We start from the raw sequence: 18740 nt of genomic DNA on the forward strand, positions 1-18740 counted from the left end.
GGCCAGGGAGCAGAGGACCAGGGACCCGGGTGCAGGGGGCCAGGGTGCAGGGGACCCGGGTGCAGGGGGCCAGGGTGCAGGGGACCCGGGTGCAGGGAGCAGAGGACCCGGGTGCAGGGGGCCAGGGTGCAGGGGACCCGGGTGCAGGGGGCCAGGGTGCAGGGACCCGGGTGCAGGGGGCCAGGGAGCAGAGGGCCAGGGAGGCAGAGGGCCAGGGAGCCAGGGTGCAGGGGGCCAGGGTGCAGGGGCCCGGGGGCAGGGGGCCAGGGTGCAGGGGGCCGGGACAGACTGGATCCGTCTTTAAAAACAATTCCAACGCGTGTACCTTGTTTATTGTCCTTGGTGGGACAGGGAGTGCAGTGATTTGTGGAGGCGGCGGGTCAGCTGACTGCGTTGCCCAATAGCTGTCGGCTGCTCAGTGGACGCGCCCATCCCTTTAATCCGCGCTGCCCGCCCGCCCCTTTAAGAGGCCGCCGCCGCTGCGGTTGGTTTTAAACCGGGGCCGCGACGGAGGGAGGGAGGAGGGGCCGGGGGGGGCGAGCGGCGAGCGGCGAGCGGCGAGCGGCGAGCGGCGAGCGGCGGGACGGGGACGGGGACGGGGACCGGGACGGGACGGCGGAGCGGCCTGGGACCGGCATCAGGTGAGGGATGGGCCCGGCTTCGGGTGTCAGGGTATCGGATGTCGGCGACTGTATCCCCCGCCGGATACTTTCTATTAGCTGGCGGGCACAACCCGGTACACACCCGGCACCCCACCCGGGGGGGGGGAGACCCTTCGGCCCACGCCCTTGAGTCTATCTCTAACCCCCACCTCTCAGAAACACGGCACCGGCCCGTGATCAACCTCCTACATCTCCCGGCTCCGTTTCTGCCTAGAGTGACACAGCAGGGAAACAGACCCTTCGGCCCAACTCATCCATACTGACCCAAGATGACCCATCTCATCAAGTCCGCTTTATCTGCGTTTGGTCCATATCCCCCTAAACCTTTTCTGTACGTGTACCTGTCCAAGTGTCCTTTAAATGTATTGTATCTGTCCCAACTACTTCCTCTGACAGCTCCTTCCATATGCCCATCACCCTCTGAAAGATGTCCCTCAGGTTTCTCTTAAATCATTCCCCTCTCACCCATAAACATGTCTTCTGATTCCCCTACTCTGTACGTTTGCTCTATCTATTCCCACTCATGATTTTACACACCTCTATAAGATCACCTCTCAGCCCTTTGTGCCATAAGCCTGCCCAACCTCTCCCTACAGCTCAGGCCTTTGAGTCCTGGCAACAAGATTCCACGAGTGGAATAGACAAGTTAACACGGTGCCAAGTTAAACTAATCTCCTCTGCCTGTATGTGACTCGTATCCCTCCATTCCTTACATATTCATGTGCCTATCCAAAAGCCTCTTTAACACCACTATCGTATCTGTCTCCACCACCACCACCCCAGGCAGGTCGATCCAGCCACCCTCCACTCTATGTGTAAACGATAAATTGACATGCACTTTATTACCTTTAATCTTTGCTCCTCTCACCTTAAAGCTATGTCCTCAAGTCTTTGATATTGCCAGCGAGGGGAAAGGGTTCTGTCTGACTGCACAATCTCTACTTCAAATAATTTTACACATGCAAGCATTTTGTTTTTAACATTGCATTTGTTGCAAAGTTACGACAGGGCCTGTCCCTCAAGAGGACTTGTCTGGGCAGGAGAGAGGTGCTATAAAAGGTGGCACAGTGGTAGAGCTGCTGCCTTACAGCACCAGAGGCCCACGTTTGATCCTGACTATGGGTGCTGTCTGTACAGATTTTGTACATTCTCTTTGTGACCGAGTGGGTTTTCTCTGGGTGCTCCGGTTTCCTCCCACATTTCAAAGACATGCAGGTTTATAGGTTGGGTGTCCTCTGTAGATTGTCCCTAGTGTGGAGGATAGATCTAGTGCACCGGAGATTGCTGTTCGGCGTGGACATGGTGGGCCAAAGAGCCTGTTTCACGCTGTTATATCTCAACTAAACGCAAGTTGCTGTCTCGGTGGACTCCGAGGCCTTGCACAAAGGGGTGAGATCAGGACATGCAGTCCCTGAGAAATATTGGCCAATCGACCCAGGAAAATACTGAGACGATCGAGCTACCAGGGAGCAGAGTTTCACCATCAACAGTGCAGAAAGGAACTACAGGTACTGGTTTACACTGATGATAGACACAAAATGCTGGAGCAACTCAGTGGGACAGGCAGCATCTCTGGAGAAAATGAATAGGTGCCATTCCGGATCGAGACCCCTCTTCCGAATCTTTGGAAGTGGGCAGGCTGTGGGAGGGACGGCGAGGGAGCGCCACGCTGTTGCTGATGTTTCTCGGCTTATGTTGTTTGAAGATAATGTGACTTTAATCGCGGCTGCTCCTAACTCTGCCTCGCACCCTCTTACAGCGGCTGTATTTCACCCCCTCCCGCTGGCCACTAGGTGGAGGATGGATCTCTGCCACCATGTTGATGGGCTGACGATGGTTCGTGGAACGCGCAAGGCCATCAGGTTTGGGTAAGCAACTGCCAGGGACGGTGCCTCTGACCTCCTTCACCCCATCTACCCATCATTGCCTGTATCCACAGGCTCTGCTCTAGGACCATCTGAAGTTCACTGCCTTCAGAATGAAGGGCGGGCAGTGTGCTGTGCGGAGAATTGAATTGAATTGAATTCCTTTATTGTCATTTATGGTGTGGGTAGAATTGATTCTTCAAGCTGCTCCCAGCTAGATACATCCATTAGAACAGAGAACATTACAGCACGGCCCACAATGTCCGTTTCGAACATGATGCCGTTAAATTAATCTCTGCCTGCACGTAATCCATATCCTCTCCAATCCCTACACGCCCATCTGCCTGTCTAAAAGCCTGTTAAATGCCATTAACGTAATTGCCTTCACCACGGTTCTTGATAGCACAGTCCAGATCACCACCACCTCCGTGTTAATAAACCTGCCTTGCATATCTTTAAACTTTGTCCCTCTCATCATGAAGCTCTAGACTGCCCTGGGATAAAGGTTCTGACTGTCTACCCTAGCTGAGCCTCTCATAATTTAAACATCCTCTCTCGGGTAACCCTATCAGCCTAAGACGCTCCAGAGAAAACAATCCAGATCTCTCCAGCCTCTCCTTGTAGCAGATGCTCTGGAATCCAGGCAGCATTCTGGTAAACCTCTTCTGCAGCCGTGTAAGGCCTCCAAATCCTTTCTGTAATGGGACGACCAGAACTGCACACAATACTTCAAATGCAGATTAACCAAAGTAACCCTACAAAGCTTCATGCTCTTTTTCTCGCTGCAGCAAGGGAGGCATTCCACAGGCCTTCTTTACCACTTCTATCTACTTGCGCCAGTGGATATTTTTAAGGCAGAGATAGACAAATTGTTGATTAGAACGGGTGTCAAGGGTTATGGGGAGAAGGCAGGAAAATGGGATGAGGAGGCAGAGATCAGCCATGATTGAATGGCGGAGCGGACTCGATGGCCTAATTTTACCCCTATAACTTGTGAATGTGTTGCCGCTTTCAGAGAGCTGTGGACCTGGACCCCAAGATCCCTCTGCACATCAGTGCTGTTCAGGGTCTGGTCATTAACTGTATACTCCTTGCTAACATTTGACCTCCCATCCTGCTTCATGTCATTAAACTACAGCCGCTACATCCCTGCCCAGGCACCATTTTGTCCATGTTCTGTGCTGCTCTGCTGCCATGGTGTTCATCATTAGTACATTGCTGCTGCATCGTACTGTGGCGGGCTTTGTGATTACGCAAGGAGGAGGAATGAAACCACTGGTGCAAAGCTGCACTGGATAAGCCGGCTCACTAATTGCCGCCTCCTCTCCTGTGGCCGGCCTTGTCCGGTCTCTGACACCACGTGTTGTATGTGTGAATAGGTCCGTTGTTGGGTCACTTTACCAAATGCCTTTGCCCAGCACTCGTGATTGAGCCCGTGTCTCAGCTCATTAGTCAGCAGAGCTGCTAATTAGAGTTGGATCCCACCGCATGGAGAAAGAGGATTGAGGGCTTAATCCTTGTGAAGCGCTGGGAAAGAGGAGGGGTGGGGGTGGGTGGGGGGAGACGGGGGGGGGGGGAGGGAAGGGGGGGGTAGAGGGAACGGGATGGGCGGGGAGGGTACAGTGAAGCAGAGAGAGAGAGAAAGTCGCAGCAATGGGCAATTGGAACAGCGAGCATCAGAGGTGGATGAGAGGGAGGGAGCGATGGAGGGAAGGAGAAAGAGGGAAGTGGGTGTGGGTGGGTGGGTGGAGGGAGAGGAACAAGTGGAGAGGGGGGCACGATGTGACGGGGGGAGGAGGGAGGTGTGGGTAGAATGAGGGAGAGATGAGACACAGCAGAGGGGAGGTGCGGTTGCTGGGCTTGGGGCACCTGAGGCTCCCGACCACCAGTACGTCACTGTGGGCTGGACACTGGCTCCAGGGCACTGACCGCTGGGGGGGGGGGGGGAGGGGGATTATATAGCCTGGCCAGGTTGATTTACTCCCTGTGCCCACTCCCCTCTCCCACATCTACCCCTCTCATCCCCCTCTCCCACACTCCCCCTCCCCTTTACCTCCATTCCTGACCCTCCCACCCTTTCTCCCTCATCCTCCTTACCCTTGCTTCTTCTCCACTCACCCCTACCCCTCCCCCTTAATCATTTCCCCTCCCCCTTTATCCTCCCTCTCCCTCCCTGTTCTCTCACCCTTCCTCCCTTTCCCCTTACCCTCCCCTTACCTCTCACTCCTCCTTCCCATCCCCACCCTCCCCTTACCCCCCCCCCCCCCCCCCTCCTCTCATTCCTCATCCTCACCTCCACCCCTAACCCTCCTCTACCCTCTGGATCCCCGCTTCTCCCCTCCCCTCTCACCCTTACCCCTCTTCCCCTCGAACCCAGGCTCCACATCGTGACGTGGAATGTGGGGACGGCCGGACCCCCCGATGACGTCACCACCCTCCTGCAGCTGGAGAGCCAGACCCGCGAGACTGACATGTACATCATCGGGTGAGCGGGGGAGGGGGATGTGTGGAGTGGAGGAAAGCTTGCAGAGAGGGAGTGAGGTAGGGGAGTGTGTGCGAACGGGGATGGGGGGGATGGGGTGTGAGGGATGGGGATGTGGGTGAGGGGGGTGTGGGTTGGGAGGAGTGGATGGCATGGGTTGCTGGGTCTGGGTGACCCTCTGACGTGTGTCCGTGTGATCAGCCTGCAGGAGGTGAACTCCAAGGTGCTCTCGTTCCTGGCCGACATGGTGTTTAACGACCCCTGGACCCTCTTCTTCACCAACTTCCTGGCGCCCCTGGGCTACGTCAGGGTGAGTGTGAGCCAGGCCGGGCCCCAGCCTCGGGAGGGGTGGGGGGGGCGGGGGGGGGGGGGCAGTGTCTCGGTCACTATGGCCGCGGAGAGTCTGAATGGGGTTGTCCACGGCAACGGTATTTCTCTAGGGCACGGGGAAACAGCTACCCGATCGACTCCTCTCATGAGTCCGGGGGACTGGGCCAAAGACGGGCCGATCTCAGCAGGGTGGTCAGCGACTCTGTGTGACCGTGGTGGGGAGCACACAGCCCCCTGTGTCACAGCTTGTGTGCTGGTCTGTGGTTGGCATCAGATGTGAGGGGTGCCCAGAGCCTTTCAGAGAGAGGGCAAGCACTGCGCCCGGAGCTGCCGCCCCCTCTCACTGTTCCCTGGCAGGCCCGTCGCGTGGCAGTGGAATGTGCTGCCCTAGTTCAGAGGCCCGTGTACGATGGGCCTGTGCTGACAACATTCACTCCACACAATGGATTCCTTCACTGAGGCTCTCTCAGGACCGCGGGCACGTACACTGGATGAGAAAAGAGCTGAAAGGTTTAAAGGGACACTCCCTTCCCAATCCCACAGCTCTGTCGTTCGATGCTGCCCCTCCCCCTCTTTCCCCTCCCCCTCTTTCCCCTCCCCCTCTTTCCCCTCCCCCTCTTTCCCCTCCCCCTCTTTCCCCTCCCCCTCTTTCCCCTCCCCCTCTTTCCCCTCCCCCGCTTTCCCCTCCCCCGCTTTCCCCTACCCCGCTTTCCCCTCCCCCTCCCCCGCTTTCCCCTCCCCCTCTTTCCCCTCCCCCTCTTTCCCCTCCCCCTCTTTCCCCTCCCCCTCTTTCCCCTCCCCCTCTTTCCCCTCCCCCTCTTCCCCTCCCCCTCTTTCCCCTCCCCCTCTTTCCCCTCCCCCTCTTTCCCCTCCCCCTCTTCCCTCCCCCTCTTTCCCCTCCCCCTCTTTCCCCCCGCCCCCTCTTCCCCCTCTTTCCCCTCCCCCTCTTTCCCCTCCCCCTCATTTCCCCGCCCCCTCTTCCCCCTCTTTCCCCTCCCCCTCTTTCCCCTCCCCCTCTTTCCCCTCCCCCGCTTTCCCCCTCCCCCTCTTGCCCCTCCCCCTCTTGCCCCTCCCCTCTTGCCCCTCCCCCTCTTGACCCTCCCCCTCTTGACCCTCCCCCTTTCCCCTCCCCCTCTTGCCCCACCCCCTTGCCCCACCCCCCTCTTGCCCCTCCCCCTTGCCCCTCCCCCTCTTGCCCCTCCCCCTCTTGCCCCACCCCCTCTTGCCCCTCCCCCTCTTCCCACTCCCCCTCTTTCCCCCTCCCCCTCTTTCCCCCTCTCCCCCCCCCCTCTTTCCCCCTCCCCCCTCCCCTCTTTCCCCTCCCCCTCTTTCCCCTCCCCCTCTTTCCCCCCTCCCCCTCTTCCCCCCCCCTCCCCCTTCCCCCCCTCCCCCTCTTTCCCCCCTCTTTCCCCCTCCCCCTCTTTCCCCCTCCCCCCCCTCTTTCCTCCACCCCCTGCCCCACTCCATGTGGCAGCACGGTGGCTCGATCTACGGGTGCTGACTGTACGCAGTTTGTATGTTCTCCCCCTGACCTGTGTTAGTGTTCTCCGGGTGCTCCAGTTTGCTCCCACACACGAAAGACGTGCAGGTTTGTAGGTTAATTGGCTTCTATAAATTGGCCCTCGTGTGTTGGATCGATCCAGGGTGAATGGGTGATTGCTGGTCAGCATGGATACAGAGGGCTGAAGGGACTGTTTCCATGCTGCATCTCGAAACTCAATTAAACTAATGTAGGGATTGAGACCAATGCTGATGTCAGACTGTCAGGGGTTGGATTGGGGGCTGGTGTAGAGTCAGTATTCTTCTGCCATCTTGGTCAAGTCTTGTAAACACCCATGGTGATGTTTGGAGATACAGCATGGAAACAGGCCCTTCAGCCCATCGAGCCCACGCCGATCATCAATCACCCGTCACACAGTTCTATGCTATCCCACTTTCTCATCCACTCCCTAAATAATTGGGGGCAATTGACAGAGACTAATTAACCTACAACGTTAAGTCTGATATCAGCAAACTCCTCACACAGAGCTTGAGAAGTGCCGGAAATGTTTTCAGTTAGATCATACCGCACGGAAACAGGGTCATAAGATCATGATATAGAAGCAGAATTAGGCCATTCGGCCCATCAAGGCTACTCCGCCATTCAAGCATGGCTGATCTATCTCTCCCTCCTAACCCCATTCTCCTGCCTTCTCCCCATAACCTCTGATACCCGTGCTCATCAAGAATCTATCTCTGTCGGAAAAATATCCACTGATGAACTCCACAGCCTTCTGTGGTAATGAATCCCACAGATTCACCACCCATTGACTAAAGACATTTCTCCTCATCTCCTTCCTCAAAGAACATCCTTTAATTATGAAGCTGTGACCTCTAGTTCTAGACTCTCCCACCAGTGGAAACATCCTCTTCACATCCACTCTATCCAAGCCTTTCACTATTCTCTATGCTTCAATGAAGTCCCCCCTCATTCTTCTAAGCCCCAGCGAGTACAGGCCCAGTGCCAACAAAACGCTCATCATATATTATGGGTCCTTGGGCCCAGCTCATTCGTGCCAATTTATAATGCCCCTTGTAAGCTATTCGCATATTTATCAAACCCTTTCCTATCTGTGTATCTGTCCAATGCCGTTTTAAATGCTGAAGATAGGATCAGAAAAAGGGTGATGTCTGAAGAAGGGTTTCGGCCCGAAACGTTACCTATTTCCTTCGCTCCATGGATGCTGCTGCACCCGCTGAGTTTCTCCAGCATTTTTGTGTACCTTCGATTTTCCAGCATCTGCAGTTCCTTCTTGAACACATCAGAAAAAGGGTTTTGACCCGAAACGTCACTCATTCATTCTATCCAGAGATGCTGTCTGACCCACTGAGTGCATTTACCACATCTATTCCCCTCATGATTTTATACACTTCTATATTTTAGAGGCAGTGAAAGAGGCAAGATTCATGGAATCACTTGAAATATACTTCCCTTCAGCCCGTTCTCACCAGTTCTGCTATCGCAGTTGTGCATCCACTCCCTACACACAATGGACAATTTACAGCGGGCCAATTCATGCACAAACCCTGCATGTCTATGGGATGTGGCGGGGAAACCGGAGCACCCGGAGGAAACCCATTCGGTCACAGGGAAAACGTGCAAACTCCACACAGACAGCACCCGAGGTCCCCGGTGCTGTGAGGCAGCGGCTCGACCAGCTGTGCCGCCCTGCGAGGGCAAGCCCTGGCCTCAGGACCGGATAGGGAATGAACCAGGTCTGATTCTGGAGTTGATTATGGATCGTATCACCGAGCCAGACTGATCGGGGATCGACTGGCTGAGGGATTAACAACTCCCCAACGGCCTGAGGTCGTGGAGGGATGCCCTCTGACCCACTCTCACCACTGACCTCTCACCCCCAGGTATCCTCCATCCGGATGCAGGGTCTTCTGCTGCTGGTGTACGTCAAGCACCTGCACCTGCCGTACGTCCGGGACCTGCGCACCAGCTACACCCGCACTGGCATGTACGGATACTGGGTAAGGCCAGCACTCCCCTCCCTGGCTGCATGGCCCACGGGGGCTCCAGGCTTGGGCTCAGTCTCGGCCCACGGACCTCCTCCCTCACAAAATGTCCCCTCCCCCTCCCTAACCCTCCGCCCAACCCGCTTCACTCCAATCCCTACTGATCATCTCCTTGCCTCTACCTCCAACCCAAACCCACCACCTCTCACCTCTTCCCTCAAATCCCTACTGCCCAGTACCTCGCTTCCAATTCCAGCCCCATCACCACCCCATCCATCCCACCCCCACCTCCAACCCAACCACCTCCCCCCCCCCCTCAACCACCTCCCCCCCCCTCAACCCCATCCATCCCACCCCCACCTCCAACCCAACCACCTCCCCCCCCCCCTCAACCACCTCCCCCCCCCCTCAACCCCATCCATCCCACCCCCACCTCCAACCCAACCACGTGTCCCCCCCTCAACCACCTCCCCCCCCCCCTCAACCCCATCCATCCCACCCCCACCTCCAACCCAACCACCTCACCCCCCCCCTCAACCACCTCCGTTCCACCCCACTGCCCAGCTCCTTACGTCCACCTCCTCCACAATCCACCCTCTATCCCTCCCTCACTGCCCACTCAAGGCTCCCCCCTTCTCTAAGAAAAGCGACCATTTCTCCAACTGAACCTGCTCCCCCCGCCCCGCTCCTGACCTCCATCTCCTACCGACCACATGACCCATTAAGGCCCATCCACGTACTTTCGTTGCCAGGACTGGGGTTTGGATGGGCTCGAGGACGTCTCCACTGACGGTGTGTTTGTTTGCCCCCCCCAGGGTAACAAGGGTGGGGTGGCAGCCCGCCTGTCGGTCTACGGGCACCTGCTGTGCTTCCTGAACTGCCACCTACCTGCCCACCTGAACAACAGTGGGCAGCGCATCACCAGCTTCCAGCGCATCCTGGCCGTGCTGCAGTTCACCAGCGAGAAGGCACCGGCCGTCCTAGACCACGAGTGAGTGCGCGTCACCCCTCCCTGTCTCCGTCCCCGTCTCCCTCCCTGTCTCCATCTCCCTGTCTGTCCCCGTCTCCCTGTCTGTCCCCGTCTCCCTGTCTGTCTGTCTGTCTCCCTGTCTGTCTGTCTCCCTGTCTGTCTGTCTGTCTGTCTCCCTGTCTGTCTGTCTCCCTGTCTGTCTGTCTCCCTGTCTGTCCCCGTCTCCCTGTCTGTCTGTCTCCCTGTCTGTCTGTCTGTCTGTCTGTCTGTCTGTCTCCCTGTCTGTCTGTCTCCCTGTCTGTCTGTCTCCCTGTCTGTCTGTCTCCCTGTCTGTCTGTCTCCCTGTCTGTCTGTCTCCCTGTCTGTCTGTTTCCCTGTCTCCCTGTCTGTCTGTCTCCCTGTCTGTCTGTCTCCCTGTCTGTCTGTCTCCCTGTCTGTCTGTCTCCCTGTCTGTCTGTCTCCCTGTCTGTCTGTCTCCCTGTCTGTCTGTCTCCCTGTCTGTCTGTCTCCCTGTCTGTCTGTCTCCCTGTCTGTCTGTCTCCCTGTCTGTCCCCGTCTCCCTGTCTGTCTGTCTGTCTCCCTGTCTGTCTGTCTCCCTGTCTGTCTGTCTCCCTGTCTGTCTGTCTCCCTGTCTGTCTGTCTCCCTGTCTGTCTGTCTCCCTGTCTGTCTGTCTCCCTGTCTGTCTGTCTATCTGTCTGCGTCTATCTGTCTGCGTCTGTTTCTTTGTCTCCGTCTGTCTGTCTGTCTCCGTCTCCCTGTCTGTCCCCATCTCCCCGTCTGTCTCCCTGTCTCCGTCTGCCTGTCTGTCTCTGTCTGTCTGTCTGTCTCCCCACCATCCACCCAGTACCATGAGCGAGTGTTGTGCTGCGCGGGTATATGTTGCCCCTCCCTCCCTCCCACTGACTGTCCGTGCTCGACCACGGGTGACTGGTGTACTGGGAGGTTGTGTGTCACCCCCCTCCCTCCCTCCATCCATCCTTGACCACCTGCCAGTGCTGCGCTGCAGAGGTGTGCAGCCTCCCCCCCCCCCGCCCTCACTGCCCCCGTGACCAGGGTCTCCCTGGGCGGCTTCAGCCCGGGTTACTGGGCGGGACTCACGCACGCGCCACACGCTACAGTACGGGCGCACGGATCCACAGGAGGCCACTTGGCCCCTCCAGTCCCTGCACAAATGGATGCTTTCCCTATAGATCCAGATGGAATTCCACCCCTCCCGTCGCGTCACCACACCTTCACCCCCTCGCTCCGCACGAGCCTGCCCAACTCCGCCTGACAAGCACAGACCCTGCCTCCACCCCCTGATGATGGCACGAACAAGGGGTTGCGGTCCTCTGAGAGAAAATGTCACCTCGTATCTCTCGTGTTTTCAACGTTGACCTGGTTGATCAACCTGTCGACCGGTTTTAACCATGTAGAACATAGAACAGTACTGTGCAGGAACAGGCCCTTCACCCCACAATGTCTGTGCCAAACATGCTGCAAGGATAAACTAAACTCCTCCGCCTGCATGTGATTCATGTCCATCCATTCCTTTCGTATCCATGTCCCTGTCTAAACACGACTTCCTAACTCTTGCCCCGATCTATGAAGGCGAACATACCGTACACTTCTTTACCAATCTATCTACTTGTGTTGCCACTTTCAGGGAGCTGTGGATTTGAACTTTTCTCCTGGGCAATTTACAGAGGCCGATTTGCCTACAACGTCAAGTCTGACATCAGCAAGCTCCTCGCACAGGGCTGGAGAAGCACCGGAAACATTTCCAGTTAGATCTTACCGCACGGAAACAGGACCCTGCGGCCCAACTCCTCCATGCCGATTACAATGTCCCATCTAAGCTATTCGCATAATTCTCAAAACCTTTCCTGTCCATACATCTGTCCAATGCCCTTTAAATGCTGAAGGTACAGTCTGAAGAAGGGTTTCGACCCAAAACGTCACCCATTCCTTCCACCCAGAGATGCTGCCTGTCCCGCTGAGTTGCTCCAGCCTTTTGTGTCTATCTTCGACTTGAACCCCAAGATCTCTCCATACATCGGTGCAGTGAAGGGTCTTACTGACTTTCCCCTTGCATTCGACCTCCCGAAGTGCAACACCTCACACTTGCTTGGATTAAACTCCACCTGCCACTTCTCTGCCCACTTCTGCAGCTGGTCTGTACCCCACCGCTTCAGGTTGACAACCCTGCTGGTGCAGGGTCCCTCCCACTAACCAGTCTCATCTCTCGCTCACAGCCTGCTCTTCTGGTTCGGAGACCTCAACTTCCGCATCGCCGATCACGGGCTGCGCTTCGTCCGCGAGTCGATCGTCAGGAACCGCTTCCACCTGCTCTGGGACAAGGACCAGGTCTGGGCACCGTACCCCTCCCTTCTCCTGCAACCCCCTCTTGCAGGCACACCTCACCCAAGCTGTAACCCCCTCCAGTCCCCACACCCCTCCCTGTCTCTGTACTCCACTCCAACCTCTACTCCTCTCCCTATCTCTGTAACCCCCTCCAGTCCCCACACCCCTCCCTGTGCCTGTAACTCCCTCCAGTTCCTTCATTCCTCGTGGATTTTCCTGCCTCTCTGATCCCGGCCCGATGCTCGTTCCCTTCCGGGTAGCCCTGCCCTCCATGAATCGGGTCCCATCCTCTGGGATTCCCTCCTAGATCCCTACTCCCCTCCCCCCCCCCCCTTCACTAATGGTTCGGGACGGGGCAGGTGCTGTGGGCTGCAGGTCCTGGCATCTCGGCAGGTCACCAGCCACACGGTGGACATGGGCACCGAGCCGGTGAGCACGGGTAACAGGGTCAAGCTGCCGGTGATGGGTGCGGGGTTGGGAGACGTTCCCTTCACTCCTGCTTTCTCCTGACCCACAGCTGAACAAGGCCAAGACGATGGAACCGGTGCTGAGTGGGTTCCTGGAGGGACAGCTGCGCTTCAAACCCACCTACAAGTTCAACCTGGACTCCATCGACTACGACACCAGGTGAACCCTCACCTCTCTGCCCCTTGGCCTCTCAACCCCGCCATTCAATCACACGGCAACAGACGGAGGTTGCTTAGCCGCACGGGCCGATCACGTTGGGATAGAAGGCCATTCGGCCCTTCAAGCCATTACTATGGAGAGACTGGGACTATTCTGCCTTCCATACTAATCTTTGCAGCAAATCACTTTGTTCCATCTCCCTCCCAAACCTCATCCAACTTACGTCCATAGGTTGACGCAAGGAACTGAGTTACTCCAGCACTTTGTGTCCTTTTGTCACATCCATTGGTAAAAGTTGATAGTTCCCATTGACTCTTCCCATTGGGTTCCAGCTCTCTGGTGAACCCTGGAGCTCCCTGCTCCCCCGAGAGTGGTTGGTGTGAGGAAGTGCTGCCAGCAGTTAACCCCGTACACCTTGGCAGCAATTTTAAGGTCCCCGATCCAACAACCCTCCCCCAGGCTTTACCCGCTGCCGTTTAATCCTAGGAGTATTATTGTGAAGATTGTCAGCAGGGGCCCATGTTAAAGGAGTTCTGTGGTGATGGGGCCACAGCCTCCTTGCCCCAGAGAGAGTTTGGACAGAGCTCCCAGTAACCCCTCCAGAAGCCACTCATCATTGCCCCTGCCCTCAACCCCCGCAGTGAGAAGAAACGGAAGCCAGCGTGGACGGATCGGATCCTCTGGAGAATTAGCGAGCACGGCCAGGGCGGGGGGAGTGAGAGCCAGGGCTCCAACGCCAAGAAGCCCCTCACCGTCAACTTAAACATCTACGACAGCCAAATGGAGTACGGAGTCAGCGACCACAAGCCCGTGCTGGGAACGTTCTCCCTGGAGGTGAGAGCAAGAGGGAGCACATTGACAGACGGACACCAGCAGAGCTAACCTGGGCAGTGGATGGGGTGACCCCCGACCTCAAGACCCAGGCACCACTCCAATGACAGCTCCCTAACCGCCCATCCAATGACAGACCCCAACCGGCCATCCAATCACAGCTCCCCAACCCCCCAGCCAATCACAGCTCCCCAACCCCCCAGCCAATCACAGCTCCCCAACCCCCCAGCCAATCACAGCTCCCCAACCGCCCAGCCAATCACAGCTCCCCAACCCCCCAGCCAATCACAGCTCCCCAACCGCCCAGCCAATCACAGCTCCCCAACTGCCCAACCAATCACAGCCCCCAACCGCCCATCCAATCACAGCCCTCCAATCACACGCTTACAAACACCCCATCCAATCACATGACTAGCAGGGGGGTGTCTCTGACGAGGGGGGTGGGGGTGTCTGACGAGGGGGGTGGGAGTGTCTGTGGCGAGGGGGGTGGGGGTGTCTGTGGCGAGGGGGGTGGGGGTGTCTGGCGAGGGGGGTGGGGGTGTCTGGCGAGGGGGGTGGGAGTGTCTGTGGCGAGGGGGGTGGGAGTGTCTGTGGCGAGGGGGGTGGGGGTGTCTTTGACGAGGGGGGTGGTGGTGTCTTTGACGAGGGGGGAGGGGGTGGCTGACGAGGGGGGTGGGAGTGTCTGGCGAGGGGGGTGGGAGTGTCTGTGGCGAGGGGGGTGGGGGTGTCTTTGACGAGGGGGGAGGGGGTGGCTGACGAGGGTGGCTGATGAGGGTGGTGGGGGATGATGGGTCAGGGAAGGGGGGGGGCTGTCTGAGGGAGGCTGTGGATTGGGTGAGGCCATGTACTGACGGGTGCCCCCCCCCCCCCATCATTCTCCCCAAAGCTGGAGAAGCGTTTTCTGGAGCCTCTGGTGGAGCTGCAGCCGGAGGGGGAGTGGATGCCCGGGAACGACGGCATCATCAGCTACTGCACCACCCACGACTACCCCGGCAGCACCTGGGACTGGATCGGACTCTACAAGGTAACGCCACGAGACCCCCTGCACCCTCCGCCTGCCTGCCTGCCTGTCCTCTCCGCCGCGCTGTGGGAGGGGCGGTGAGGGAGCGCCGTGGTGACGGGGATTCCACTGATGGCCTTTCCGTCACAGGTTGGATTCAGAAGTGACCGAGACTACGTGACGTACGTCTGGGTGAAGGACGATGAGCTGACAGTGCACGAGGATGTTTATCAGGTGGGCAAACCACCCCTATCCCCTCATCCCTTCATAATGCACCGCTCCCCTCCCAACCCCACCCCACCCCACCCACCACTCGGTCGGTCCCATGCTGTCTTCCATCATGGACGATCACACGCCCTCCCCCCCCCCCCCCCAACCTCCACCGAGACCCTCCTGCCACCCTGTGTGTCTGTCCGGGTCCCCACCTCTCCCTCAAGCCCTGCTTTGGAGCGCTGGGATGGGACGGACCTGGCCCTGTGCCAGACCTACCACCCCCACTGGAACTCTCTCCGGCCTCTCGTCCCTTCAGCGGAGACCATCCTAGTTCAGACTGCGCAGAAACAGGCCCTTCAGCCCACCACACCCATGCCGACCTTCAATGGGATCCCATTTACCAGGCCTTTCTCTGCCTGGTGATTCACTGGGTGAGTCCCCGGTGTGGTGCGGGTCTCTGCCTCCCCCTCCCCCTCCCCCTCAGGCCCTGCACTCCGGTTCCCAACTCCTCCAGAACCTACTCCGGGCTTGGACTGGTGGGTCGACACAAAGTGCTGGAGTAATTCAGCGGGTCAGGCAGCATCTCCGGAGAGAAGGGGTGGGTGACGTTTCACATCAAGGCCATTTTTCAGTCAGGGGAGAGGGAAGCTGGAGGTATGAGAAGGTACAGAGAGGGGGGGGGGGGGGATTTAATTAAAGATCTTTGATGGCGAAGAAACAAAACCAGAGTGGTGCAAGGAGTCGGCGGGTCAGGCAGCACCGGCAGAGGCATGGTCCTGACGCAGGGTCTCGACCCTGAACATGATCATCCCTCTGTCACCACAGACGCTGCCTGACCCGAATTCTCACCAGCAGTTTGCTCTTTGCTGCAGATTCCAGCATCTCCACTCTCTTGTGTCTCTTCGAGGGAGCAGGTAATGCCTGACTAATTTGATGGAATGTTTATGATGCAATCTGGTATTAAGTATGGCTACACAGGAGACTGCAGGCGCTGGAATTTGAAGTAACAAAAAAAAAATAGCTGGAGGGTGAGAGGGTTGGGCAGCATGTGTGGAAGGAGATGGACTAACAATGGTTTAGGTTGGGCTGGTGGTGGCGTTTTAGAGGCTTTTGGATAGGTTCATTGATTAAATTGGCATCATGTTCACCAGGGACATTGTGGGCCAAAGGCCTGTTCCTGTGCTGTGCTGTTCTACATTCACACAGGTATTAATTATGGTCCAGTCTGATGAAAGGTCTCGACCTGAAACACCACCCATTCCTTCTAACCAGACATGCTGCTGCCTGTCCTGCTGAGTTACTCCAGCATTTTGTGTCTATGTTTGGTATTAATTATAGCCTCCACGCAAACCCAAATCATCACAGCATATTCTCCAGCACGATGTCCCCATCCGTGTGTGTGGAGCAGAGGTGCACCAGTGTGTATCACGGTGCCTGTGTGAGGCTGTTGTGTGTGTGGCGAGGAGTTGCCCCTCTCTGAGTGTCTGTGTCTCCGTCCGCAGGTCTACCTGAATGGTGAGGATGTCCCGGAGGGTGGAGGGGACTTCTTCCTCTGCTACTACAGCAGCAACATGGAGGGCATTGTCGGAGTGAGCCGGTCCTTCCAGGTTCCCCCACACACGGCTGGCACGGGGGTGTGAGGGATTGCCACACTGGGGGAGGGGAGGTGAGGGATCGCTGCACTACAGGAGACAATAGGTGTAGGAGGAGGCCATTCGGCCCTTTGAGCCAGCATGGCCATTCACTGTGATGATGGCTGATCATCCATCATCATTACCCCGTTTCTGCCTTCTCCTCATATCCCTTGACTCCGCTGTTTTTAAGATCTCTGCCTAACTCTCTCTTGAAAACATCCAGAGAATGTGCCTCCACTGCCATCTGAGGCAGAGACTTCCACAGATTCACAACTCTCTGGGTGAAATTTTTTTTCCTCATCTCCGTTCTAAATGGCCTACCCTTTATTCTTAAACTGTGGCCCCTGGCTCTAGATTCCCCCAACATAGGGAACATGTTTCCTGCCTCTAGCGTGTCCAACCCCTTAATAAACTTGTGTTTCAATAAGAACCCCTCTCATCCTTATAAATTCCAGTGTATACAAGCCCAGCTGCTCCATTCTTTTAACATACAACAGTCCTGCCCTCCCGGGAATTAACCTCGTGAACCTACGCTGCACTCCCTCAATAGCAAGAATGTCCTTCCTCAAGTTTGGAGACACAAAACTGCACACAATACTCCAGGTGTGGTCTCACTAGGGCCCTGTACAACTGCAGAAGGAACTCTTTGCTCCCATACTCAACTCCTCTTGTTATGAAGGCCAACATGCCATTCGCTTTCTTCGGGAGGGGAGAAGGGGAGGTGAGGAGAGGTGAGGGTGCACCGCACTGTGAGAGAGATGGTGAGGGATCGCTGCACTGTGGGAGATGTCATCCCATTGATGAGACAGTCAGACGGGCCCCGGCTGCCGATGGGGGCAGAGCTGGTGGCCATTGGGAGGAGTGGGGTCTCCGGTGCTGCGGCCACTCCTGACCCCGCTGTTCCCGTGGGATTGTGCTGTGCGTAGGGCAGCTCCAGTGTCTGCTGTCGGTGAGGGGTGCGGGGAGTGAGGAGCCCCCTGACTCACGGAACCTCTCGTTGTTTCCCCTCCGCTGCTGCAGATGGCACCGCTGGTGATGGGGCCAGAGGCGATCGAGCAGTGGGCAGCTTTGTGCTGACTCGGACACTGGCTGAGAACGGTCCCCACACCGAGCTCCAACCTGCTCCCTCCCCCTGGGGTGGTGACGCTGATGCGCCTCGACAGGCCCCTCCACCCTCTCCAATCCTCCCTTCCATACTGACCCCATCCGGGCCGGTTGGAGCTGGCCCAGCGCGCGGCCCATCCTGATTCGGTGTGTGGGGGGAGAGCCGGGGGTCGGGGAGTGTCTCTACCACTCTCCACCCTGCTTAGACCTCCGCCCCTAAATGTCCCTCTTAAATCCTTGTAGTTTCACCACTGTCCTGGTGCGGGGGAGTTACCATGTTCTGCACATCTCTGCCCAGCTTCACCCTTCCTCCACACCTCTCCATCTCCCCGGAAAGGCAGCTCTGAGTCTCTGCTTCTCTCCCTCCCTCGCCCATCCCACCCACTTCACCTCTTCCCCCCCCCCCCCCCTCCCTCTGCCTCCTTGAGTTCTCTCCCCCCCCCCCCCCCCCCCCCCCCCCGGTTTAAATGAGCGCCTGTATAAATCCTGAGGATGGAAGCTGTCTGATCCCGGGGCTCAGGCCCCTCCTGCACCGTCCGTCCCTTCCTCGCCTCTGGGTTGGGGCTCAGCCGGAATTCCCCGCTATCTGGGGAATGTGAACCTTGTCCACAGTACTCACTCAATCCTCTGCTCCTCCGTCCATGTCCGTGAACCAGTCTGAGCCCAGGGGACACTGGCTGCCCCTCATCTGCTGTGGCTGTAGAGGGAAGGTATAGGGTGGGTGAAGGGTGAGCTGGCGGAGGGAGGTGAGGTTACAGGAGCAGTGGGAGACACCCGTCCAGGTTCGACATTTTGGTTTTCCACTCTCGTTGGGTCCAGAGCAGGCCACTCGGCCCTCCAGTCGTGTTCCTTTTCTCGTCCTTCAGGGGAGACCAAGTGAGGCTTTACACACTCTCGAACATCATCCCCATTCTTGATCAATCTCCGCGGCAGAGTTGATCCCATTTCCACGATCCCGGGGTGATCCTGGGTCACAGGACCATCTGGGTCTCCAGAGTTTTTCCGGTCACAGCCGGCGTTCCTGGGATTTTGGTCGATCCCAGGAACTCCACTGATCATTGAGCATGGAGTGACTAGAAGTCGTTCCCCGATTCTCAGGGTAATCCCGGTTTCTGGAACAATCCCAATTGCAGTGGGAATACCTGGGACAATCCCAGTCACAGCTGGAGTTTCC

The 18740-nt window shown here is 57.4% G+C and overlaps 1 protein-coding gene across 1 annotated transcript; it reads left to right on the forward strand.

Moving 5' to 3' along the window:
- The first annotated feature begins 569 nt into the window (after positions 1–569).
- Positions 570–16555, forward strand: inpp5k (inositol polyphosphate-5-phosphatase K). The gene is made up of 12 exons (XM_033045863.1): positions 570–641; positions 2422–2530; positions 4905–5012; positions 5211–5319; positions 8742–8858; positions 9659–9834; positions 12049–12160; positions 12675–12784; positions 13426–13618; positions 14502–14639; positions 14766–14849; positions 16331–16555. The coding sequence occupies exons 2-12, from the start codon at positions 2463–2465 to the stop codon at positions 16466–16468; spliced, it is 1353 nt and encodes a 450-aa protein (XP_032901754.1). The 5' UTR covers positions 570–641; positions 2422–2462; the 3' UTR covers positions 16469–16555.
- Positions 16556–18740: the final 2185 nt, after the last annotated feature.

Source organism: Amblyraja radiata, chromosome 28 (genome assembly GCF_010909765.2).
Source record: "Amblyraja radiata isolate CabotCenter1 chromosome 28, sAmbRad1.1.pri, whole genome shotgun sequence".
Classification (NCBI taxonomy): Eukaryota; Metazoa; Chordata; class Chondrichthyes; order Rajiformes; family Rajidae; genus Amblyraja; species Amblyraja radiata.